General features: G+C 44.4%; 1 protein-coding gene and 1 pseudogene across 2 annotated transcripts in view; one reads left to right on the top strand and one right to left on the bottom strand.

The window, feature by feature from the left end:
- Positions 1-27,319, bottom strand: part of Oxsr1 (oxidative stress responsive kinase 1) — an 82,468-nt gene that overhangs the window by 37,226 nt on the left and 17,923 nt on the right. The window contains exons 2-4 of one of the 2 annotated variants that reach the window (XM_045136610.1): positions 24,288-24,400; positions 18,489-18,597; positions 10,984-11,125 (exon numbers count right to left, since the gene is read on the bottom strand). In XM_045136610.1, the coding sequence (XP_044992545.1) occupies positions 10,984-11,125; positions 18,489-18,597; positions 24,288-24,400 (364 nt within the window). Of the gene's footprint in view, positions 1-10,983; positions 11,126-15,357; positions 15,495-18,488; positions 18,598-24,287; positions 24,401-27,319 lie in introns of those variants that run through there. The other variant, XM_004662096.2, reaches the window with a different exon arrangement.
- Positions 5,004-5,410, top strand: LOC123455559 (annotated as a pseudogene).

Genomic DNA, 27,319 nt, shown 5'->3' with positions numbered 1-27,319 from the left:
TTGACTGGGATGACAGGGGCCATCCACTCTCATCTAGTTCTACTTGTTAAAATACACTGATTTTTCTTTTCTTCTGTTTGTTTTTCGAGGTAGGGTCTCACTCTAGCCCAGGCTAACCTGGAATTCATTATGTAGTCTCAGGCAAGCCTCAAACTTACAGTGATCCTCCTATTTCTGCCTTCTGAGGGCTGGGATCAAAGGCATGCATCACCACACCCAGCTTATACTGATTTTTTTAAATTATATACTAACATATTGAAAAATATTGGCTCATTCTCTCCTTGGTTCCTTAACCCTCATTCCCTACTTCTTAGCTTTTTTTAAAAAAAGGTTTTTATTGTTTGGTTTTTATTTTTGGTTTTTACTTATTTGAGAGAGAATGAACATTTCAGGGCCTCCAGCCACTGCAAACAAACTCCAGATGCATGTACCACCTTGGACATATGGCTTGTGTGGTTGACTAAGGAATTGAACCTTGGTTCTTAGACTTCACAGGCAAGTGCTTCAACTGCTAACCATCTCTCTAGCCCTTTCCTTTTTCTTTGAGACAAGGTTTCATGTAACATAGGCTGGTACAAAACTTACTATGTCCTTGAACTTCTGTTTCTCCTGCCTCCATCACCCAAGTCTTGGGAGTACAGGTATGCAGCACCATGCTCAACACTGATCTAATTTTTAAAAAAGTATTTATTTATTTGAGTGACAGAAAGAGGAGACAGAGAGAGAAAGAGAGGGAGAGGGGAAGTGTGTGCGCGCACGCACATGAGGGAGAGGTAGGGGAGAATGGGCATGCCAGGGCCTCAGCTAGTGCAAATGAACTCCACACATATGTGCCAGCGTGTACAGCTGGCTTACCTGGGTCCTGGGGAATTGAACCTGGATCCTTTGGCTTTGCAGGCAACTGCTTTAACTACTAAGCCATCTCTCCAGCCCCTGCCCCTGATCTATTTTTTCTAATTTTTGTTTATTAATTTGCATGTGTGTGCACGTGTCAAGCACAAGTGGGCACACAGGGGCCTCTTGCTACTGCAAATGAACACCAAGCACTTGACTCAGTTTTTGTATCCAGCTTACCTGAGTAGCTTGGGAACTGAACCCAGGCCAGAAAGCTTTACAAGCCAAGGGTCTTTAACCACAGAGCAATCTTCAGTCGCTGATCATATTTTTTTTTAATTTTTATTTATTTGAGAGAAAGAGGGAGAAACAGGGAGAAAGAGAATGGGCACACCAGGGCATCCAGTCACTGCAAACAACTTTGTACATCTGGCTAACATGGGTCCTGGGGAATCAAACCTGGGTCCTCTGGCTTTGCAGGCAAGCACCTTAACTGCTAAGCCATCTCTCCAGATCTCTGATCATATTTTTAAAAAATGACTAGCACATGATTGAAAATAAGGACTTCTGAGTGGATGGTAGAAAGATATAAATAATAAGACCTGGATATTCTTGTTAATTATTTATAACAAGTACTACATGAACACGTTAGTTTTATTAATGCGTGGCAAATGCATTAATAAGGCCAATGTGGGCTACAGAGTAAGACCCTTTCTCAAAAAAAAAAAAAGAAAAAAAAACTTCAGAAAAATAGAAAAATATACAAGTGAGGCATGGTGGTGCACATCTTTAATCCCAGCACTCAGGAGACAGAGGTAGGAGGATCACTGTGAGTTTGAGGCCACCCTGAGACTACATAATGAATTCCAGGTCAGCTTGGGCTAGAGTGAAACCCCACCTTGAAAAACAAAAACAAATAATATAAAAATCAACAAGCCAGGCATGGTGGTGCATGCTTTTAACCTCAGCACTTGAGAGGCAGAAGTAGGAAAACTGCTGAGTCTGAGACCAGCCTGGGACCACAGAATGAGTTCCAGGTCAGCTTGGGCAGAGTGAGGTCCTACCTTGAAAAAAACAGAACAGGGCTAGCGAAATGGCTCATGAGTTAAAGCACAGGCTGGTCTTGAATATATAGGGAAATACATATACTATGTTTATGTTAACATAAACTCTCTCTCAAAGCAATCACAGAGAAATGGCAGGAAATGACATCCTTTAGACAGGGAACTGCCTGGTTGAGCGAAGGCAGATTGGTACAGAAAGGCACACACCTCACAACCACCCTTCCAGATCAAAACGCGGCTCCTTATTGTAACTCATGAACCCGAGGTCCACAGTCTACTTGAGCACCTTAGTTTTCTCCTTATAACATTTTTCAGTTCCCGAATCCCATCCAGGAGAGCATATAACCTTTAGTTGTCATGGCTACAAAAGATCCTATTGGCTGTGAATCTTCTCAGACTATCCTTGCTTTTGGTGACATTGGTAGTTTTGAGGAATAAGTAGTGAAGTATTTTGTTCAATGCACCTCTACTACAATTTATATGGCATTTCTCACATGAACAGACTGGCACTACAGGTTTTTGGAAGAAAACCATAGAAATGCTATTTTCTTATTTATTTATTTATTTGACAGAGAAAGAGGATGGGAGAGAGAGAATGGGTGCATCAGGGCCTCCAGCTACTGCAAATGAACTCCAAACACACTTGCCCCCTTGAGCATCTGGCTAATGTGGGTCCTGGTGAATCAAACCTGGGTCCTTTGGCTTTGCAGCCAAGTGTTTTAACTGCTCCTCCACCCCAGAAATGCCATTTTCACCGCATCATATCAACATAATTGAGCCTGAGGAAATTAAGATGACTAGTTTTTTTAAATATTTTTTTTTTATTTATTCATTTATTTGAGAGAGAAAGAGGCAGACAGGGAGAGAGAGAGGGAGAGAAAATGGGCATGTTAGGGCCTCCAGCCACTGCAAACAAACTCCAGATGTATGCAACCCCCTTGTGCCTCTGGCTTACGTGGGTCCTGGAGAATCGAACCAGGATCCTTTTGACTTGGCAGCAAACGCCTTAACCACTAAGCCATCTCTCCAGCCCTAGTTTTTTACCATCTACATTTGGAGTTACTTGAATTTTTAGGTCACGTGTGGTTATTACCAATTGAAGTAACATTCTCTAAGTTTTCATTTTTCATAATTTAAGAGACAGCAATCCATTTTCCACATTACCCAGCTATTTTTTTTGGGGGGGGGGTTTCAGGGTAGGGTCTCACTCTGGTCCAGGCTGACCTGGAATTAACTCTGTAGTCTCAGGGTGGCCTTGAACTCACTGTGATCCTCCTTCTCTGCCTCCCGAGTGCTGGGATTAAAGGCATGTACCACCACGCCCGGCCTCCAGCTATTTTTCCTGATTAATAACCCAGAGAGTGGACCTATGTTTACCTTTTGAAACTCAAAATGAAATCTGTAGAACCGCCCCAGGAGCAAAGACAAAGGAATGTGTGGCTCACTGAGCCACCAAAGCACCCATCTCTCCTCAGCACAACAGGACAAGGGCCTTTCCAGGAAAAGATCTGTGATCAGACACCTGGGCACCAACACAGTTCTCAGTTAAAGGACTTTTTTTTACTTTGCCACAAAGAATATTCAGCCATTCTACAGCCCCTACAGTTAATATTCTCCATCTACCCTTACATAGACAGTGAATTGTATTTTTTACTGCTTACTCTCATTTCCCATGTTTTTGGTGATCCAAAGTTACACATTCTTCCTAAAAGTAAAACAAATGTCATAGACATGCATGACTCTGTCATCACTGTGGTACACAGGTTTTGTTTGTAACTTTTGTTATTATTCATCACTAGGCATAGTTTATATATAGAAAATGTGGAAAAAGACCAAGAAAAGCAATGACCCAAAACCAAGCAGGGCCAGGAGTGGTAGCATAGGCCTTTAATCGCAGCACTTGGGAGGCTGAGGTAGGAGAATCGCTGAGTTTGAAGCCAGACTGAAACTACAAAGTGAATTTCAAGTAGAGTCTCACTCTAGCCCAGGCCGGGTCCATCAGTTTAATAGTCTGATAGCAAAGGAACAGGCTTTGGAGTCTGTCTTTGGTTTTTGTTGTTGTTGTAACTTTGTTTGGTTGTTTGCTTGTTTGGAAACAGAGCGAAAAAGAGGGATAGAAAAAGAGGGAGAAAGTATAGGCATGCCAGAGAGAGGGCTTAGTGGTTAAGGTGTTTGCCTGCAAAGCCAAAGGATCCAAGTTCGATTCCCCAGGAGCCACATAAGCCAGATGGACAAGGTGGTGCATGCATCTGGAGTTCATTTACAGTGGCTAGAGGCCCTGGCATGCCCATTCTCTCTGTCAAATAAATAGCAAGCTGGAAGGATGCTACATTGATATTTTAAATGCCCACTAATCCTGGGTAGGCTCACCAAGTGAGATGGTTTTCCTCAGACTTAGAATCACTAACAAAATTAAATCTCTTGGCACCTCATTGGAAATTTTCTAGATTAGATTAACTGGGGGGGGTGGGGAATCCAACCTATCTGTGGAAGACACCATCCCATGAACTGGACGATACAAATAGGAGAAAGTGGGGGCTGGAGAGATGGCTTAATGGTTAAAGCACTTGCTTGCAAAGCCTAACAACCTGGATCATAAGTATATGAGAAACAGTAAAATCTACTAAAACTATCTGACTAGAAGGCCGGCAACACGCACACACACTGCCACGGCTCATGGAAGCCACTTCCTAAAAGCAAGACAGCAAGGAGGATCATCGGACTTCCATTACCTGTGGTTACAGCCCAAATGGAGGCAAAGACATAAACATGCACAATAGAGAAAAAGTGCTGGTCTCGCACTTTTGCCAGCCACAAGAATATGCGTAAGACCAGAGACATGAACGTTCCTGGCCAACATTTAAAGCCAAACAAATTAGAAGACTGCCAGATCATGGAAAATACAGAGTCTAAAGAGGCGGAAGCGTGGTGCCGGAGTGAAGGCTACACTATGGAGGCTCAGGTACCTTGGCCTGGCTCCAAGTGCTTGCGGCCCCTGCTCCGCCGACACCTGCCAGCAAGGACTTCCAGGGCCGGCCACATCCTGGATGATTGTAAAGTGATGATCAGCTGCCACCAGATATAATTAAAACAGAACATAGCAAGATGGCAGCAAATCCTTCAGGACAAGTGGCCTGGTCATCCTCTTGACCCAGAACAAATGTGTATGTGTGACAAGGGCTGACTATAGTCCTGAAGACAACAGGGAGTTGCCCACAGAACTGGCACAGATCTGTGCAAGACAACAGGTTTTCAAAACAAAAAGAGTTGCAATCTTGGTAGAACTGGACAAAGGGAACAGAAAATTACTCATGCAAAAGCAATCTTCAACAAATCATCCTGGAGCTAGCCCTGCCCTCGTTAGACCCTCTCAACGGCTTCCGCCACGCTGAGCAGCAGCCCCACAGGCGGCTTTGAGCACGGCCACGCACGCTCCTCTGGCTACCTCCGAACGCAAGACTGTGTCTGGGAACCTCACTCTTCCTGTGCCACCACGCCTTGACCCAGAATGAAGGAAGGATCTGTCATGAAAGGGACCTTGTGACAGCAAACGTCAAAGTACTCTAATTCAACTCTCTATAAAGAGACCTTCAGCATTTTTTGTTTCTGTAAAAGAGAGACATGTGTAAGTGACAGTGTGAAAAGGAGGAGAGTCGGGGTAACCAGCATGCTGGACACTGCCGCATTATGACAGCTGTGTCGCCACTGACTTTTAATTCTTAATCAGATGGAATTGAACAGTCATGTGAAATCAGCCACCACACCCAACACACTGGATTGGATATATCCTGTCCACAGTAGCAGTCAACACGCTGGACTGGATATAGCATGTCCATAGTAGCACTCAGGAGCCATTTACAGGGCTGCCATGGAGCCCTGGGTTTGATCTTTAGCACCACATGACCTGTCATCCCTGCACTCAGGAAGCAGGAGGATCACAAGTTGAATTTTAGCTACATGGCGAGTTCAAGGCCAGCCTGGCATACATGAGGCCCTGTCTTTAAAAAAAACAGTCTTACTCCACATACTTGGGCTGCAAGGCCACTGAGAAATCCTGCTGGAACTGAACTGATAACCTCCTCCATGTAGACCAACTGACAGAAAGCTGAAAGAAGCCATTCTACATGTAGTTCAATGGGAGAAAGAGATACCACCAGTGAAGATACTCAACAGTGGACACTGTAAGCTTTATAATTGGCCAGCCAGCCCAAATGAGCCAACGGGTGCAATAGTGGCATGTCGGTCATGGTGGAAACCAACTGCCCTCCAATTGGACTGGAGGCCCCCTCCATGGGGGGAAACACATCCCTGATACTGAAAACTTAAAACAGGGGTAATCATGAGCCCATGGGGTATAACATCTGCTGATGTCTGGAAAAATGTATATACCATGCTTTACAAACTGCCCAGTAAGCACTTCTCTTAATATTTACACCCTTATATTAACGCTATTCGTACTTTGGGTAGAGAATCTTCTCTTTTCAGATGGCAGTGACTTTGGGATGACTCAGAAGGTATCATAGTGCTGGAAAGAAGTGACTGGAGTACCGAGTAACATCTTGACCACACCTTCCAAGGTTCAGGGTCTAATGCGGAAGAGGTGGCGTAAAGAATGTAAGAGCCAAAGGAAGGGTAGTACTCCTTATAACGTGCTCCCTCCAGACATAAAATGACGTGGATATCCATGGCCTCCCAGTGCCTGACACTACCTACACAAGACCATCATAAGAGGAGGAAAAGACCATGACATCAAAATAAAAGAGATTGATTGAGATGGGGAGGGGATATGATGGAGAATGGAATTTCAAAAGGGAAAGTGTGGAGGAAGGGAGGGTATTACCGTGGGATACTTTTTATAATATGGAAAATGTTAATAAAAATTGAGAAAAAAGAAAAAAAAGTCTTTAAAGAGCTAGGCATGGTGGTGCACACCTTTAATCTGAGCACTGGGGAGGCAGAGGTAGGAGGATCTCTGTGAGTTCGGGGTCACCCTAAGACGACAGAGTGGTCAGCCTGGACTACAGTAAGACCCTACCTTGAAACACCAAAAAAAAGTCTTCAAAGAAATGTAGATGCAGCCGGGCATGGTGGCACATGCCTTTAATCACATCAAGAGGCAGAGGTAGGAGGACTGCTGTGAGTTCAAGGCCACCCTGAGACCACATAGTGAATTCCAGGTCAGCCTGGGCCAGAGTTGAGACCCTGCCTTGAAAAACACACACGCGTGCACATGCACACACACAAACACAGATGAAGATGCTTCTTAAAAACCCAAATGACAGGCTTAAATTACATGCATGCCAGAAGAGGTGGCAGAAAGAATGTAAGAGCCAAAGGAAGGGTAGGACTCCTTACAACATGCTCCTCCAGACACAAAATGGCCTGGATATCCATGACCTCACAGTTCCTGACACTACCTACACAAGACCATCGTAAGAGGAGGAAAAGGTCATGACATCAAAATAAAAGAGAGACTGAGATGGGGAGGGAATATGATGGAGAATGGAGTTTTAAAGGGGAAAGTGGGGGGGGGGGCATTACCATGGGATATTTTTTATAATCATGGAAGTTGTTAATAAAAATTTGAAAAAAAAATTATGATTGAGCTGGGCGTGGTGGCAAACACCTTTAATCCTAGCACTCAAGAGGAAGAGGTAGGAGGATCACTGTGAATTTGAGGCTACCCTGAGACTACACAGTGAATTTCAGAGCAGCCTGAATTACAACGAGGCCCTACCTTGAAAAAAACAAAACAAAAAAAATTATGATTGAAATTAATTTTACACTCACTATGTCACAGATCCAGGGCTTCTGGGCAGCAATGGTGCTGCTCTTCTACCCCGGGAGCTGGCATCCAGGGCCTGGCACGTTCTCAGAATGTGTTGTTCCACTGAGCTTTCCTCCAGCCCCTCGTAACCTTTTATCACCTACTGTCTTGGTTCTGAATACTCATCTTCTCCAATGGTAGGACAAGATTTAATCTAATTTAAAATTCTTTTTTGTAGAGAGAGAGAGAGAGAGAGAGAGAGAGAGAGATGTATATATGTAAAGAGAGAATTGGCACACCAGGGCCTCAGCCACTGCAATTGAACTCCAGACGTTTGCATCACCTAGTGGGCATGTACAACCTTGCGCTTGCCTCACCTTTGTGCTTCTGGCGTGTGCAGGATATGGAGAGTCAAACATGGGTCCTTAGGCTTCAGGGGCAAGTGCCTTAACTGCCAAGCCATCTCTCCAGCCCTAAATTTAAAATTCTCACTTGGGTCAATCTTAGTCATGGCTATACTCCCTTTTAATAGTTTCTTCTAGGTAATTTTACCAACTACAGGGTCTACCCTGTTCACAACTAAATGAAGCAGTAGTGGATACTTCTAGAATATATGTGCCACTTGGGTTTTTTTTTCCCTCTCAAGAATTTGAACTGGCCGGGTGTGGTGGTGCACGCCTTTAATCCCAGCATTTGGGAGGTAGAGGTAGGAGGATTGCCGTGAGTTTGAGGCCACCCTGAGACTCCATAGTGAATTCCAGGTCAGCCTGGGCTAGAGTGAGACCCTACCTCGAACAAGAAAAAAAAAAAAAAAAAAGAAAAGAATGCCAGATGCTGGCTGGGGAGATGGCTTAATGGACAAAGCACTTGCCATGCGAGGGTGAGCGCTCAAGTTCAGCCCCAGAGCTCACATAAAACTAGGGAGTACAAGCACCTGTGATTTAAGCACTTAATTCAAGCACAGCAGAATCACCCAGAAGTTCAGGATCAGCCTGCCTGGCAAATGCAGTGTGGAGAATAATGAGAAAACCTGCCTCAAACAAGATGGGAAGTGGGGCCCAACACCCAAAGCTGTCCTCCAACCCTGTGAGTGTGTGTGTGGTGGACGAGACAGATGAAAATCCCTGGGGCTCTAGGTAGCCAGTGTAGCCTAAATGGCAAGCTCCAGACCAATGACAGATACTCTCTTAAATAAAATAGGTGGACAGTGTTCCAGAGAACAACCCCTAATGTTATCCATTGTCCTGCAAACACGAATGCACGCATGCCTCCTAGGTGTGGGTATGGTGGCTCATGACTAATCCCTGGGAGGAATAAGTAGGATTGCTGTGAGTTCAGTCAGCCTGAGACTACATAGTGACTTTCAGGTCAGCCTGGGCTAGAATGAGATCCTACTTCAAAACACAAAAACAGGCCTGGAGAGATGGCTTAGTGGTTACGCGCTTGCCTGTGAAGCCTAAAGACCCCGGTTTGAGACTCAATTCCCCAGGACCCATGTTAGCCAAATGCACAAGGGGGCGCATGCATCTGGAATTCATTTGCAGTGGCTGGAGGCCCTGGCGCACCCATTCTCTCCCTCTCTCTCTCCCTCCCCCACCTCTCTGCCTCTTTCTCTGTTTGTCACTTTCAAAAATAATATAAGGTAATGATTAAAATTTTTTAAAAATTAGCATAATGAACCCAGTAATGGTGGTGTATACCTTTAATCCCAACACTCAGGAGCTGAGGTAGAGGATCCCTGCCAGTTTGAGAGCAGCCTGGGACTGCAGAGTGAGTTCTACACATCAGCCTGGGCTACAGTGAGACCCTATCTTGACTCCCCACCAAAAAAAAAATTAGCAGGGCTGGAGAGATGCCTTAGTGGTTAAGGTGCTTTTGCCTGTGAAGCCTAAGGACCCAGGTCCGATTCCCCAGGACCTACATAACCAGATGCACAAGGGGGCACGCGTATCTGGAGTTCATTTGTAGTGGCTAAAGGCCCTGGCGTGCCCACTCTCTCTCTCTCTCAAATAAATAAATAATTCTTTAAGTTGTTTTACAGACAGCTTTTTGTACTTTGGGGTGCTATGAAGATGTAAAGTAAAGTAAGAAGAGTAGCAGACAAGCAGGTGGAGTGAGGGAGCCGGAGGCCCAGCACTGGAAGGCACAAGCACAAGAAAGCTGACCAGCCAGGGCAAGATTCTCAAAATGAAGGGGGAAAGAAAACACGCTAGGGGTACAGCTCAGTGACAGAGCGCTTGCTTCTCATGCATGAGACCTTGCGTTCAAACCACAACATTACAAAAGGAAAAAAAGAAGAGAGACAAAACGGCATAAACAGTCTTCTCTTAATTACTTTTGGGCTCATAAAGGAAAATGTTACCAGTGGCAGGCGTGGCGCACGCCCTCAATCCCAGCACTCGGGAGGCAGAGGTAGGAGGATCGCCGTGGGCTTGAGGCCTGCCTAAGAATACATAGTGAATTCCAAGTCAGCCTGGGCTAGAGCGATACCCTACCTTGGAAACCCCCCCCCAAAAAAAAGAAGAGGAAGAGAAAGAGGAAGAAGAAGAAAATTTTACCAGTTATTACCTAGTTTCCTTCCTCATAAGAAATTATTACTTTTTTCTGATTCTGGGGGGGGGGTCCAGGCGTAGGCACATTTGGGTACGGGTGTGTATGCACGAGTGTGAGCGCTCTAGCAGAGGCCAGAGGTCAACCCTGGGTGTTTTCTTCAATCAATCTCCACCTTATTTCTGTAAACATGGTCTCTCACTAACCCAGACTTCACTGACTCAGCCGAGCAGGCTACTCGGCAAGCCCAGAAAGTCCCCAGGAAGTCCCTGTCTCCACTTCCGCACCCCGGGGATAAAGGCATGCACCGCCGTATCTGGCTTTGACAAGGGTGCTAAGGATCCACACTCAGGCTCTCTATTGTTCTTTTATTATTTATTTTGGGTTTTTTGTTTGCTTGTTTTTGCAGTCTCAGTCTCACTCTAGCTTATGTTAACCTGGATCTTATTCTCTGTGGCTTGTCCTGAACTCATGATCCTGCTACCTCAGCCTCGCAAGTGCTGGGGTGAAAGGTGTGAGCCACCAAGCCGGCCTGTACTCAGTCCTCGTGCTTACATGGCGGACACCTCACCCACTGAGCCATCTCTCTCCAGCCCCTGTTTGTATATGGGCTGTGTAATTCAAGCTATAATTATAATGTACTAAACTGGTAATACAAAGTGCCATGACAACAACTCTCAGAGACACAGCTAACTTGATCACGGAATGGGACATAAAGCATAACTACTACAGTCCATGCGCCCAAAGCAAGCACTGCTCCCCACGTACCTGTGAATCTGCCCGTTTTTATGCAAGTACTCCAGTCCTTCTAGGACCTCTCGGAGTATTGTGGCTATGGCGGGCTCATCCAGAACTCCACTTCTGTGCTCCCCTTTTGCCACAATATGCTTAATAATATCCAGAACAGAACCTGAAAGCAGAAAACAGAGTTCAAAACAATTTTTAACCTGGTAATCAATACCCAAGCGGTCTGTTTCCCTAGCATCCCCTTTAGAGCTCTGGAGAACTTCTGGGAGAACTTTGCCAATCAGGAACACTCAATCAGAAACTAAAGTAGGCTCCCACACCAGATTAGAGTATGTAGTGTCTTATGAGTAAGGATGTAAAAACACAATTGCAATTCAGGTCAAATCAGGGAAAAATAATTGGGAAGTAAGATCACACTCAAGGGCTAAAAGTTTCAAGAGATAAATTACAGAAATAAAATGAGTAAGGCAAAGACAAATGTGAAGAGAATGGCAGCTCTTAGTAACACCCCAATGGCTTAGCAATCCTATTCTCCAGCAATGGGCATGACATTCTTGTTGCAGGGCGAGGAGTGGGAAGAAGACTCCTGTGTAGTAATGGAAACAGCAGAGTGCTAACTACCAAACTGACAATTATATCAAGAAAAGAAAAAAGAAAACCTGGCAGAAACTTTTCTTTTACCTTTTGAGACACAGTTTCACTCTAGCCCAGGCTGACCAGGAACTCACCCTGTAGATCAGACTGGCCTCGAAAACACAGTATGCCTCCTACCTGTCTTCCAGGTGCTGGATTTATAGACATGAACCACTGAGCCTGGCTTTTAGCAAAGATTTTTTTTTTAAACTTTATTTATTTGAGAGAGAGAGAGAGAGAGAAGAAAGAGGAGGAGGAAGATGAGGAGGAAGAAGGGAGGGAGGGAGGCAAAGAGTGGGAGAGAGAGAGAATGGGCACGCCAGGGCCTCCAGCCACTGCAAATGAACTCCAGACACGTGCGCCCCCTTGTGCATCTGGGTCCTGGCTTTGCAGACAAATGCCTTTACTGCTAAGCCATCTCTCCAGCCCCCTGGCAGAAATTCTTAAGAGTTCTGGCACTGTATTAATATACTAACCATAAAGATCATAGAGCCAAACAGTATCCAGTATTAAAAACTATGCCAAGAAGTTTGGACTATAATGGACTATTGGAAAGATACAGTGCTTATTTTTGATAGTAAAACCTCCATGATCAAGACTAAAATCCAAACCACCACTTACTCAGTCCCATTTACAACGTATCCTACTGAATTTTTACCTCACTCATTTGCAAAGAGAAACTAATATTCCAAATATATGGAAAGTGGTACTTAGGAAGGCTGAGGGTATAGCTTGTTGGTAGAGTACCCTAAGATTAACTTCTATGCCAAAGTATAAAAACAAAACAGACAAAAACACCAGAGTATTCATACAAGTTTGACTCCCACCTTAAAAATCCAAAGACTGAATCTAGGTGTAGCAGTTCACTCTAATTCTAGCACTTTGGACGTGGAGGCAGAAAGATCAGGAGTTCAAGGTTACCTGCAGCTGCATAGGATTTGAGGCCAGCCTGCACTACATGAGACATGGCATCTCTCTCTCTCTCAAATAAATAAAAATTTAAAAAGTAAAATACCAGATAATAAGACTTGGTACAAATTTTGTAACAAGGCAAAAAGTTAAAAATACATTCCCAAACCAGGTACAGTGGCATGAACCTTTAATCTCAGTAATGGCACAGAACATTGAAATAACAATACAAGTCCTTAACTGTCTGAAAGTCATCACTACATGTCAAAGCAATGAAGCAGCTCCGGCTTAAGACACTAGGTGAAGGTGGCAACAGCTCAATGAAATGAGTTACTCCACCTATATGACTTTCCTACTTATCTATTTATTTTTAATTTTTAATTTATTTATTTGATATACATATATAGAGAGAGAATGGGCATGCCAGGGCCATCAGCCACTGCAAATGAACTCCAGAAGCATGTGCCACCTTGTACATCTGTCTTACATGAGTACTAGGAACCGAACCTAGGTATTTAGGCTTCACAGGCATGTGCCTTAACCACTAAGCCATCTCTCTAGCCCATGCTTCTAGAAATTTATTAGAGTACTAATAAAGCCAACATTCATCATCAGGTTTTAATTTAAAAACGTTAAGAATACCTTAAGAAAGCACTATGAAATGATTATAATAGCAACATAATTAAATGAAACTTATTTTAATCATTAATGTCTATTCAGTGGTGGTTTAAGACAATCAGTTTCTTTCTTTTCTTTTTTTTTTTTTTTTTTTTGTTGTTTTGTTTTTCAAGGTAGGGTCTCACTCTAGTTCAGGCTGATGTAGAATTCACTATGGAGTCTCAGGGTGGCCTCGAACTCATAGCAATCCTCCTACCTCTGCCTCCTGAGTGCTGGGATTAACAGCATGCACCACCATACCCGGTTTAAGACTATCAGTTTCAAGGCAAGTGTGGTGGGCTCACACTTCTAATCCCAGCATTTGGGAGACTAGGGCAGGAGGATCCCTGTGACTTTGAGGCCAGCCTGGGCCACAGAGTGAGTTCCAGGTCAGCCTGGGCTAGAGTGAACCCTGCTTCAAAACCAAAAACAACAACAAAAGAATGTCAGTTTCTATTCACATTATGATTTAGTTTATTAAATTCTAAATCATTATTCAATCAAAAATATGATTTTATTTTAAATATTCTGTCTGGCTAAGTAGATATGAAAGAAAATATCCTAATTTCTGGGTAGTTTTTGCTTTTTGCTATGCATATTCAGTCCAGGCTGGCCTAGAACTCATCCTCCTCCCGTCTCCTAAGTGCTGATTACAGACATGCACATTATGCTCGGGCTATCACTTCTCCAGACTCACCACATCCATCCACTCAGATTCCATGTTCTTTCCTAACAAGCTCTCTCTCCCCAAGAATCGCTCCCCCTGCTGTTTGACCTCACCACCACTTCCCCTGCTGACGCTAACTTTTTCCTCAGGTTTTAGCAGGACGACTTCTTCTGTGAGAAGTCTCTGCTAATCCCTTGGCAACCATGCATTCTCCCTCAGAAGGTGCAGGTCTCCTGAACTTCCCACACACCTGATGCTTCCTTCCTCGCGTCTACGATGGTCTGACCTCGCTGTCGACCTGACTGCATTTCAATCACCCAGCAGTCTGAGGAGGCACCCCTCCGGGTACTTCCAGAGGACTTTCTGAGAGGAAGGACATCCTGGATGTAGGTGACACCACTCCCTGGACTGGGGGCTCAGTCAGTCCCAGCGAAAGAGAAGCAGCAGAGCACGCCTCGTCCTCTGCTTCCTGGCTCTCCATGATGAAGGCTGCTCTGTTCTTTCTACCACCCGTTCCCACCACAGCAGACTGAGCCCACTAGAGCCACAATCATCAGCTCCTCCCTTAACTTGACTGTCTTGCAGCCATGAGAAAAGTAATGTGATGTCCCTCAGTATGGCTGTCAGATTTTTTAAATATTTTATTTATCTAAGAGAGAAAGAGAGAGGCAGATAGAGAAAAAGAATGGTGTGCCAGGACCTCCAGCCAATGTAAACAAACTCCAGAGTATGTACCACCTTGTGCATCTGGCTTTATGTGGGTAATGGGGAATCAAATCTGGGTCCTCTGGCTTTGCTGGCTAAAACTTAGTTGTAAGGGTCTTTTTCTAAATATTGCTTATCTCTTTGGTTTTAATGTTTATCTATAATAATAAAAGGAAGATTTTATTCTCTTTAAAACATAGGCAAAATTTTGTCAGCCTGGACTAATAGAAAGACCCTGCCACAACAACAAAAAATGTAACTTTTTAATATTTAAAAGAATATACAAAGATATGTCAACTCATGAAAATATACATAATTAGCTGGGCATGGTGGCACACACCTTTAATCCCAGCACTCAGGAGGCAGAGGTAGGAAGATCGCCATGAATTCGAGGCCACCCTGAGACTACAGAGTGAATTCCAGGTCAGCCTGAGCTAGAGCGAGACCCTACCTCGGAAACCCAAATAATAATAAACAAATAAGTAAATAGATATACACATAATTATACAGAGAGCTATGATCAGAACATGTTTGAAAAGCATTCTAGCAGACAGGAAAAACCAAGCACCGTCCCAGGAAACCTAAGACGGGGTGGGGATGAAGAGCTATGTTGAAGACATCTTGCCTGAAAAGGAAAGCGTCCACCTGCGACACGGCGGCGAGGACGGACTAGCAAACCGTCACGAGAGCACTAAGGGGACAACTTATTACCATTCATCACAGGATTGTTGTTTCAAAACATTAACAACGCTGTATTATACATCTCTGTAAGTTACAAATAAAATGATGTTATAGGTGATCAATAACAAAAGATACAATATTACCTAATGTTCCCATATCTGTCCATACTGAAAGAACCATGCTTGGCCACCATCTTGAAAGGTGGCTGATGTTAGCAAGGCTTCCAACCATCATATGAACAGGGCCTTTAACAAAGCCATCCAGTTTCTCCAGTGTGTCACTGATGGGATTGAAACAAAAAGGTGATTCTGGCTACACTGGAAAGCAGCAAATAGCAAGGGAACATTATGATGAGCAACTAAAGCTTCCTGTGCACCTACTACGACAAGCACAGTAGGCGCCTCACCCACGTCTTCTTAGTTAGCCCTGGTCAGCACTCTGGAACGCGGGAGGCAACTGGTTGAACAAGCAAGCAAGCAGGTTCACTCACAGTTGCAACCATTTTCCCAGTGACATGTAACTGCTAAAGAAAAGTAGATTTTGTTTTAAAAGCCTGTTTTTCCTTTTATGACTTCTCTGAGGAAGTATGAAGTGAGGCACAGTAGTAAAGTGACAAACTAAAGAACATGAATTCCCTTTTCTATATAAGCACACTCTAGACCTGGGGAGATGGCTCAGTATGTGCTTGCCTGCACAGCCTAATGACATGAGTTTGATTCCCCAGGACCCACAAAGTGTCACATGCATCTGGAGTTCGTTTGCAGTGGCTGGAGGTCCTGCAGTGCCCATATTCATATTCTCTCTCTCTCTCTCTGCTTGGAAATAAATAAATAAATAAAATTGTGATAAAGTACACTATAAATTGGAATATCAGACGCCCTCACAGAAGATCTATGTACCCAGGTGTGGTGGCAAACGCCTTTAACCCCAGTGCTTGGGAGGCAGACGTAGGAGGATCAGAGTCTGAGGCCACGCTGACGATACACAGGGAATTCCAGGTCAACCTAGACTAGAGCAAGAGCCTGCCTTGAAGAAAGAAAAGTCTATGTAAACAGAAACTAAACAACACAGGGAGGCTGGTGGCTCCATCATTCACAGATCCTATTGATATTGCCACAATTCAAAGCAGGCATTGGCAAAAAAGACTAATTTATTACATGGCATGGACCTTTAGGTAACCATAAAACAATGTCCAATCTGTACATTCCAAAAGTCCAGGTCACCACCGCAACAGCTGCATTTTATTAAGAGTGAAGTAGAAATACCTTGGGTGTACAGTATGCACCATGTTAGTACAAGAGGAAAACCTTCACATACAGTAGTGGAGAAGCTCGTAAGTCTGCAGTGAGCTGGGGCAGGGACTGTCAACGTCCAGAGATGCCGCGGGCGCAGCGCACAGTCCCAAGCTGCGCGCGCTGACAGGCAGCAGCAGCAAGCAGCAGGGAGGCGCCGTGCTGTGTGGTGCCAGAAAAAGTCGGAGCTTCCTGAAGTGTTGGCTAATTATAGAGCAAGGAAAAAGGAGTAGAAATGAACCTACAAAAACTTAAATCAAAAAGCATGAAACTACCTCAAGCTGGTCTCAAACTCAAGATCCTAATGCCTCAATCTCCTGAGTGCTAGCAATGCAGGCATAAGCCACCATGCCCAGTTCACCAGATCTTCTTATTTGTTCCTTGACAATTTGACATATACTGTATTTTGATCAGACCCCCCACTATTAGTGAATTTTTATCCTATCTTTTTGACAGAAACTACAGGACAGATTAAAGAGCCCCAGTTAAGAAAGACAAAGTTACCCTTCATGGAAGAGTGCCAGTCACAAATGTAAAAGAAATGATACACCAAGAAATATGACCATACTCTAACTACTAATGAATTAAATGACAGAAAGAAGGACTGCTGTGCTGAAGTCATGAAATGAAAATTGATGGTAAACTAGACACAGTACTAAAGTTTCATTCACCTTGCCTCACAATATACTTGCTAGCTAAAAAGGGAAACCATGAACTTTTCCATAGAGAGGCCTGGATGTCACCATCTTAAGCAAACAAAACTACCATCAGTATGAAAGACACAACCAGTGGGAAATCCCTCCTGGAGTGATAAGACAGGAAGTACACAGCAGCGCCACAAAGCATCTGCTACAAATTCTGGACCAATCAGGCCTCTCAACCTAGTTTTCACAATGTAAGAAACAGACATATAGAGGTGTGGTGGCACACACCTTTCATCCAGCACTGGGGAGGCAGAGGTAGGAGGATCACCGTGAGTTCAAGGCCAGCCTGGGACTACAGTAGATTCCAGGTCAGTCTGGGCTAGAGTAAGACTCTACCTCAAAACAAAACAAAACAACAACAGCAACAACAAAAAATAGACATATATAGATCAAGGTAAACATCACCAAGAAGAAACCAAATATATCAAGAATGTGAGACTTTCTCCAGGTGGACAAGATCTTCAGTAAGTGCATGTCATGGAAGGAAGAGAGGAACCATCCTAAGGACTCAAGAGCATAAAACACATACACACACGTGTATGAAACCTGTTGCAGGTCACACCAGCATTTTTTTTAATCATTTTATATCTTAACCATTTATGTGTGCCTGAGCAAGAGCATACATCTTCATGTGGAGACTGAATGCACATAAACGTGCTGACAATCTTGGGTGACAGTCCCTAGGAATGCTGTCCACCTTTGTAGAGACAGGCCCTCTCACTGGTCCAGGAGCTTGCCAATAAGGCTAGATGGGCTGGTCAGTGAGTCCCAGGGATCTGGCTGTCTCCCTTCCACAGCACTAAGATTACAAGTCTCTGCCACCAAGGCCAGCATTTAAAAGAAATATTTCTACCTATTTATTTACATGCATACATGTGTGTGTGCATATATGTACGTCTACAGGTATGCCGGGATGTCTTTGTTGCTGCATGCTAGACACATGTGCCACTTTTTGCATCTGGGGACACATGGGTACTAGGGATTTGAACCTGTGCCTTAGGCTTTGCACATAAGCACCTTTGACTGCTGAGCCATTTCCCCAGCCCAAGGCCAGCAGGTCTATGTGGGCCCCAGGGATCAGACTCAGGTCCTCATGCATGCAAGTACTCTAACCACTGAACTATCTGCACAGTGCCTGCCCACTCACACTTTAGCTGACACTACATCCTAGTGTCTCCTCAAAGGAAAATGTCCATGAAACCAAATCAGAGTGGGGAAAGGAAACTTTTCCTGACTTTTCAACCCACTGAACGTAGAAGTTCATTATACTGTACTCACCTCCACTTAGCAGCTTCATCACTAGCCACAGCTCATCTTTCACCACAAAAGATGTGTAGTAAGACACAATATTGGGATGATGGCATTGACTCATGGCTTGAATTTCTTTCTACAAAGAAGAACGTAAATAGTAATTCATTACAAGCGAGCTTAAAACAAGTCCTGCAAGTTAACAAATCCAGATTTGATGACCCCAAGATTATGTCGCAATCTTTCTGGGATCTCTTTGAGAATGGCTAACCTAGAGCCACAAGCAGAACAAAGAAAAAAGAACACACACCTGTAACTGGAGCACTCTAATAGCAGAGATAGGAGGACCAAGAGTTACCGGCTACTGGGCATGGAGGCGCACACCTTTAATCCCAGCACTTGGGAGGCAGAAGTAGGAGAATATCCATGAGTTTGAGGCCACCCTGAGACTACATAGTGAATTCCAGGTCAACCTGGGCTAGAATGAAACCATACCTCAAAATAAAATAAAAATAAACCAGGCGTGGTGGAACACGCCTTTAATCCTGGCACTCGGGAGGCAGAGATAGGAGGATCGCCGTGAGTTTGAAGCCAGCCTGGGACTACATACAGAGTGAGTTACAGGTCAGCCTGGGCTAGAGTGAGACTGTACCTTGAAAAAAGACAAAGAACTCTTCTTTGTACTTACTGTGACTAGCACACAGAACACCCCAATAAACATTTGTTGAATAAAATCTCATAGCACTGTATATAGCTCTTCAACGGTGTGAACATTTTACATCATCTATGCTTAGTAAGAAATGCTCAAAGCCAGAGCTAGTGGTACAGGCCTGTAATAGCAGGAGAGACTGAGGCAAAAGGGTCATGAGTTTGAGAGCAGCTCAGCTACAGAGCAAGACCCAGCCTCAAAATCAAGAACGAAGTGTTCACTAAATGCTCGCTTCCTTTTACACCCCAAGATCCCGTTGCACATTGCAAGTCTTGACATCACCACTACTGTATTCTGCAACTCTCTGGAACTTCGAAAAGTGACATAAAAGGAAAAGAAAGGAAGGAACTGAAGTAACTTCTTGCCTATTGCCCTGGACTTTCAGGACTTGAAGAAGTATGCACACGTATGAGGGGACAGGAAGGTCAGCATACACACAGCAAATAAATAAAGGTATTTGCTGTTATAAGAACCAAAGGAAAGAGCAGCTCAGACAGGCACACGTTATGAAGAAGTCTTTTTGGAGCAGGCAGGAACTAGGTTTGGCTTTACAGGATGTAAGGAAATTACAGCAGAACACTGTAAGAGGCATGGTGATTTTTTCAGTATGAGGAAACTGAACCCAAGGCCTTGCATATGCTAGGCAAGTGCTCTACACAATTACTACCCTGCCCTCGCTGACCTCGGTGGCCTGGCTGAGTGTCCATGCTCATCTCCGAGGACAGAACACCGCGAAGCCGGCTGCAGCTCGGTGGCCACCCGACGGCGCCTGACTTCACTAGGACCCCTCCGCGCACTGCACGACACACCCCCCCGCCCAGCTCCAGGGCGGCAGACGGCCGTCAAGACGACCACGGGAGGAGCGCGGAGAACACGACAGACTTCCTAGAGCCCACGCCCCAGAAAAGCCACCCGGACTCCGCACGTGCACGACTCTGTCCTTCCCCATCTGTCGTTTTTTCTACATCTAAAACCTCCCCATGCCCAACAGGTACAGAAACTAATCTGCAAGGCTATCTCCCACTTCTCTCTTCTTATATAAACTCTGCTCACAGCACACGATATTGCTACTGGTTCTCCAATTCCACAAGGAGAAAAGAAGAGCTCCCACCCAGGCCCAAGTCAAAAATTAGGAGCACAAGTGTGGTGTGGTGCGCACATCTACAATCCAGCACCAGGGAAGCTGCGGTAGGAGGATCAGCATGAGTTCCAGGTTAGCCTAGACTGTCGCTGAGTCTCTGCCTCAAAAAAAAAAAAAAAAAAAAAAATCAGCTGGGGCTGGAGAGATGACTTAGCAGTTATGGCGCTTGCCTGCAAAGTCGGAGCACCTCAGTTCAATTCCCAGAACCCACATGTGCCAGGTGCACAAGGTGGCACACGTTTCTGGCGTTCACTTGCAGTGGCTGGAGGCCCTGAGGCGCCCATTGTCATACTGTCTCCCTCCCTCCCTTCCTCCCTCTCTGATTGCTCACTTTCTCTATGTAGGTATGTGTTTATATGTATGCATATATACATATATATACACACACACATATAAATACGTACATATACACAAACATGTATATACAATGGTAAATATTCACATTGGGATTCTCCAATTTCAGTTTTAATGTACATGTTATTTTAACAGAATTTACTATTTACACACTTTTTTTATTATCACTGGTGTCCCAAAATCCAGACGGTGGTCTAAGGTGTTGTGACACTGTGAACCTGAGATCTTCACGCCAGGTCGCAGTGACCCTCCTTCTAGGCCAGCGTCCTCTCGCCACAGGCCACAGCACGGCGCAGCAGCCCCGCCGTCAGCCTCTGTGAACTCTACGCGCGTGCTATCAACTGCCACGGACGTATACTTGCACATCAGCCTCAACTGCAACACAACCACCATCCCATCTCCTTTCTTTTCAGTTGTTTCCTAATGCTCCGCATGAACAACACCAGAAATTCAATTCAAGTGTGGACAGTGGAGGGCTGGCAGACTCCCTGCGTAGCAGGCTAGAGGACCTGTGCTTCACCGTCTGCGCCAGAACAAGTGGGGAGGGAGACAGAGGAAAGACTGGACAGGCAGGTCAGCCAGTCCCAATCCTGCCTTTTCTAATAAGCTACGTATACTCTTAGAGAAAAATCACCTAATAAAATAACAGTATTTGTACATCTTGTATGTAGATTATAACTGCCAAATACTGGACCGTGTGGATTTTAATACACCCATAAGGGAGCTATTATTATTTTCATTTTATGTCAAAGAAACATTAAAACATTAAACAAGGTGGGGAATGTAGCCTCAGTGGTAAAATATTCTAGCATGCATAGGGCTCTGGGTTCAATCCCTAATAATCAGCACCAAAAGTATTCAGTAATTTTTAAAATTATCTACCTGTCCTAGTGAGTGCTCACTACAGTCTATTCCAACTGTTCTGGGGCACAAGCAATCCCTGTGTGATTGCACTTTAATGCCACAGAAAATCTCTCCCATCTACTGATTCTTGAGAATTCAAAGAGAGGTCACTCTCATCTCATCAACGTTCACAACACCAATTGACACCGTGTGTCTATATGTCAAGTATTTTAAAAGTACATTCCACTTGACCCAGGAATCCCAATCCCATAATATGACTTAAGGAAATAGAGAATTAATCATTCCTTATGTCAGTAAGAAAAGAGAAAGCACAGCAGTCATCAAGTATCAGAGAGCACAGCAGACATCCAGGACCAGAGAGCAAATTAATACCTACAGCCTATCTATTCAGTGACTGCTGCACACACTGCAAAATAGGGCTGGAAGGATGGCTTAGCAGTTAAGGCATTTGCCTGCAAAGCCAAAGGACACACGTTCTACTCCCCAGGACCCACGTTAGCCAGATGCACAAGGGGGTGCACATCTGGTGTTCGTCTGCAGCAGCTGAAGGCCCTGGCACATCCATTCTCTCTCTCTCCCTGTCAAATAAGTAAAAACAAAATAAAATACATTAAAAAATACAAACATAAGGCTGGAAAGGTGGTTTAGCAGTGAAACGATTGTCTGGGAGCCTGAGAATGCATGTTTGAATCTCCAGGCCCCACACAGCCAGATGCTGTGACACACGCATGCAATGGCCCACATGTGCACAAGAGGGAGCATATGTCTGCAGTTCATTCACCGCAGCTGAAAGGCCCTGATGTGCCCATTCTCATTCTTTTTCTCTCTCTGCCTCTTTCTCTCTCTCTCTCAAAAATAAAGTAAAATACAAATATATTTGAATGAAAGCTTATATAGCAAATGTTGATCTCAGAGTGAAAGGATTACAACAATTTCTTCAACTTATCTTGATTTAAAAAATTTCACTATAATTGGGCTAGAGTATTGGCTTAGTGGTTAAGGCGTTTGCCTGCAAAGCCAAAGGACACAGGTTTGACTCCCCAGGACCCATGTAAGCCAGATGCACAAGGTGATGCATGCATCTGGAGTTCGTTTGCAGTGGCTGGTGGCCCTGGCACACCCATTCTCTCTTTCTCTAATAAATAAATAAGAATAAAATAGCATGGGGGGGGAGATTTAATCAAAATTCAGGATATTACCGGGCGTGGTGGCGCACGCCTTTAATCCCAGCACTCGGAGGCAGAGGTAGAAGGACTGCCGTGAGTTCAAGGCCACCCTGAGACTATCTAGTGAATTCCAGGTCAGCCGGGGATAGAGCAAGACCCTACCTTGAAAATCCAAAAAAGAAAAAAGAAAAAAAAAAACAGAAATTCAACCTGTGGGCTGGAGAGATGACTCGATGGTTAAGGGTGCTTGCCTGTAAAGCACGGCAGCCTGGGTCTGACCCCCGGTGTGCACATAAAGCCAGACACACAAGGGGCACTCACATGTGTCTGGAGAGATGACTCGATGGTTAAAGGTGCTTGCCTGTAAAGCACGGCAGCCTGGGTCTGATTCCCCGGTGTACACATAAAGCCAGACACACAAGGAGCACTCACATGTGTCTGGAGAGATGACTCGATGGTTAAAGGTGCTTGCCTGTAAAGCACGGCAGCCTGGGTCTGATTCCCCGGTGTACACATAAAGCCAGACACACAAGGGGCACTCACATGTGTCTGGAGAGATGACTCGATGGTTAAGGGTGCTTGCCTGTAAAGCACGGCAGCCTGGGTCTGACCCCCGGTGTGCACATAAAGCCAGACACACAAAGGGCACTCACATGTGTCTGAAGAGATGACTCGATGGTTAAAGGCACTTGCCTGTAAAGCACGGCAGCCTGGGTCTGACCCCCGGTGTGCACATAAAGCCAGACACACAAAGTGCACTCACATGTGTCTGGAGAGATGACTCGATGGTTAAAGGCGCTTGCCTGTAAAGCACGGCAGCCTGGGTCTGACCCCCGGTGTTCACATAAAGCCAGACACACAAAGGGCACTCACATGTGTCTGGAGAGATGACTCGATGGTTAAAGGCGCTTGCCTGTAAAGCACGGCAGCCTGGGTCTGACCCCCGGTGTTCACATAAAGCCAGACACACAAGGGGCACTCACATGTGTCTGGTTTGTTTGCAGAGGCAGGAGGTTCTTGTGTGCCCATTCACAGTGCCTCTAATACTTTGTATATTTAAAATATCTCTCAAATATTTAAATATTTAACACATTGAATATTTTTTTAAGAAAAGAAAGAGCTTGCTGGAGAGATAGCTCAACAGTTAAAGGCACTTACTTGTAAAGCCTAATGGCCCAGGTTCAATTTCCTAGTACCCATGTAAAACCATCTGCATGAAGTAGCACATGCATTCGTAGTTTGTTTGCAATGGCTGGAAGCCCTGGCACATCCATATTCATACCCATTCTCTCGTTCTCTCTCTGTGCTTCTTTCTCTCTGTCTCTCTCATAAATAAATCTCTTTCTCTTTGTCTCACTCACAAATAAATCTCATAAAAAGTAAATAAAATAGAGCTAGGCGTGGTGGTGTACACCTTTAATCCCAGCACTCAGAAGGCAGAGGTAGGAGGATCTCCATGAGTTCAAGGCCACCATGAGACTACATAGTGAATTCCAGGTCAGCCTGGGCCAGGGTGAAACAATACCTCAAAAACATAAATATATAAATAAATAAATAAATAAAATATTTTTAAAGAAAGAAAGAGCTGTGCATACCAGAAGTTCGTCCATGCTAGTTTGGCATTTCTCAAGGTTTATCCGTTTGATTGCCACTTTCTCCTTTTTAGGGACACAGTAAGCTGCTTGGACCACGGCAGTTGCTCCACTCCCTAGAAATAAATACATCAATGAATGAATGGATAGACAGACTACAAAAACATGCCATTTCTAATCCCCACACACTCTGAACAAGAAACAGACCTCTGTTCTTCCAACAGTGAGCAACAGAAGCACTCTAAAGAGCCCAAGTGAATAAAATAACAGCCTCAGCCATTTACTTTAGACTTAATGCCAATAATTTCAAAACTGCTAGAATAAGATAGGATAGGCTCACACTTATTTTTCTTTTCTACATACAACTAGTAAATAATAATTCAAACTAATAAAAAATAATTCAACCACAGTTGCAAAGGGGCTTTGGCAGGAAGGAAAAAGGAGACAAACTACCTAGAGACCTTGGAAATCTCAGGGTTGGGCTGGAGGGATTGTTTAGCAGTTAAGACACTTGCCTACAAAGCCAAAGGATGCAGGTTCAATTCCTGAGGACCCATGTAAAGACAGATGCACAAGGTGGCTCATGCATCTGGAGTTCACTTGCAGCAGCTAGAGCCCCTGGCATGCCCATTCTTTCTCACTTTCTTTCAAAAACATAAACAAAAATAAAATATTAATTTAAAAAAATTTTTAAAAGAAATTTCAGGACTAGGAAATCACCATGTTGAGTCCCCTGGGTGTTCCTTCTACCCCACACGTTCCAGACTAGACAGTAGAGGCCTGCAATCCAGAGATACAAGAAAGAGGAAAGGGCAGATGCACAGGTAGGAGAACAACGGAGCTGAGGAAACCGTGCCCTCTGGCTAAAGGTCTGTGAAAAGAGCAGCTCAGCAGAGACCTGGGGGAAGGGGGGAATTCCACAGTCCTCAGCCAGGAGAGACTAGCTCAACCCACCAGGACCGGCATGGTCTTCTACCTCACACTAAAGGCTTGACAGCCAGATTCACCACCAGAGCACCCAAGTCTCACCCCACATCTGTGGCAACGCCAGCCGATCTGCCCATGGCAGGAGAGCCAGGCCCCACCTTCACCAGTCACCAGGATGGGCCCTACAGAAATGGAATAGGAGTTCCAGGGCTACCAGAAAAAGAAAGAAGGGAATAATACTGCAAAAGCTCTGAACACTAAATTACCATGGGAATTACAGCTCACTAAAGTAGGACAGGAGCTATATACTAAGCCAAAATAGTTTTTATTAAATACTAAAATAGAAGATTTAAATAGGATCAAAAGTCACCCAACATAATAATCTAAATGTCCAGGATATAATTTTAAGAACGACATGTCACCTGGTGTACTGGTAGAGATTGTTATCCAAGCACTCAGGAAGCAGAGGCAGGAGGATTATTAGTTCAAGGCAGCCTGGGATACATAACAAGTTCAAGGCCTACCTGGGTTACAGAGTGAGACTTTGTCTCAAAAAGAACCACCACCAGCCTGGCGTGGTGGCGCACGCCTTTAATCCCAGCACTTGGGAGGTAGAGGTAGGAGGACCACCATGAGTTCAAGGCCACCTGGAGACTACATAGTGAATTCCAGGTCAGTCTGAACTACCTGCCTCTCTCTTTCTAATAAAAAGAATGAAAGAAAGAAAGAGAAAGAGAAAATTGCCAGGCATAGTGGTGCATGACTTCAATCCCAGCACTCAGGAGGCAGAGGTGGATGGCCGTGAGTTCAAGGCCACCCTGAGATTACATAGTGAATTCCAGGTCAGCCTGGGCCAGACTGACACCCTATCTTGGGGGGGGAATATATATATATATATACACATACACACACACACACACACACACACACACACACAATCACACAATCACACAATGAAGAAGAAAAGAGAATCCATCTTATTGCTGTCTTCAAGCAAAGTATCTCACTGTCCAAGAAAGACACTAGCTTAGGGTGGAAGAATGAAGAAAAGGTATTCCAAGCAAAGGAATGAAGAACAGAGCAGATGTGGCTATTCTAACAGAGTCAACTTCAAGCCAAAGCTGCTAAGATAAAGACATGCACGTTGCTCAAGGGGACAGCACAAGGAGGACACTACAGCCCTAACACGTACGCACTGAACGAGGGACACCACCTCCATAAAAGCAGCATCACTAGACATGAAGTCACACAGTGACCTCAACGAAGTTACAGTAGAGAACCCTGCTCACCACTCTATTCTACACACAGTCAACCAACCCAAACCCAAGCAGAAAAACCTAAATGGTATCATAGATCAAATGGACCTAACAGATGTGTACAGAACATTCCACTCAAAAATGGTGGCACATGCCTTTAATCCCAGCATGCGGGAGACAGAGGTAGGTGGATCTCTGTGAGTCTAAGGACAGCCTAAAACTACATAGTGAATTCCAGGTCAGCCTGGACTAGAGCGAGACCCTACCTTGAAAAAAATAAATAAATAAGAAAGGAAGGAAGGAAGGATTAAGATGAGGGTAGAACATGTTCTCCCTCATATGTGGATCCTAGCTAAAGATGATTGGGCTTCTGCGTGAGAAGGAAAATACTTAGTAGCAGAGGCCTGTAAGTTAAAAAGGAGATATAAAGGGAAGAGAAAGGAAGGGAGGAGGGTACTTAATAGGTTGGTATTGAATATATGTAAGTACAACAACAACAAAAAAATGATTGAGATGGGGAGGTAGTATGATAGAGAATGGGATGTCAAAGGGGAAAGTGTGAGGGGAAGGGAGAATATTACCATGGGATTTTTTTTATAATCATGGAAAATGTTAATAAAAATTAAATTAAAAAAAAGAGAGAGGAAGGGAGGAGGGTACTTAATAGGTTGATATTGTATATATGTAAGTACAATGATTGTGCTGGGGAGGTAATATGATGGAGAATTGAATTTCAAAGGGGAAAGTGGGGGGGAGGGAATTAACATGGGATTTTTTTTATAATCATGCAAAATGCTAATAAAAATTTAAAAAAAAAGATGAGGGCAGAAATTAATGAAGCCTACTCAAAAG

Source organism: Jaculus jaculus, chromosome 17 (assembly GCF_020740685.1).
Source record: "Jaculus jaculus isolate mJacJac1 chromosome 17, mJacJac1.mat.Y.cur, whole genome shotgun sequence".
NCBI lineage: Eukaryota > Metazoa > Chordata > Mammalia > Rodentia > Dipodidae > Jaculus > Jaculus jaculus.
Note: the sequence above shows the minus strand (reverse complement) of the source record. Positions and strands in the feature narration are given on the sequence as shown.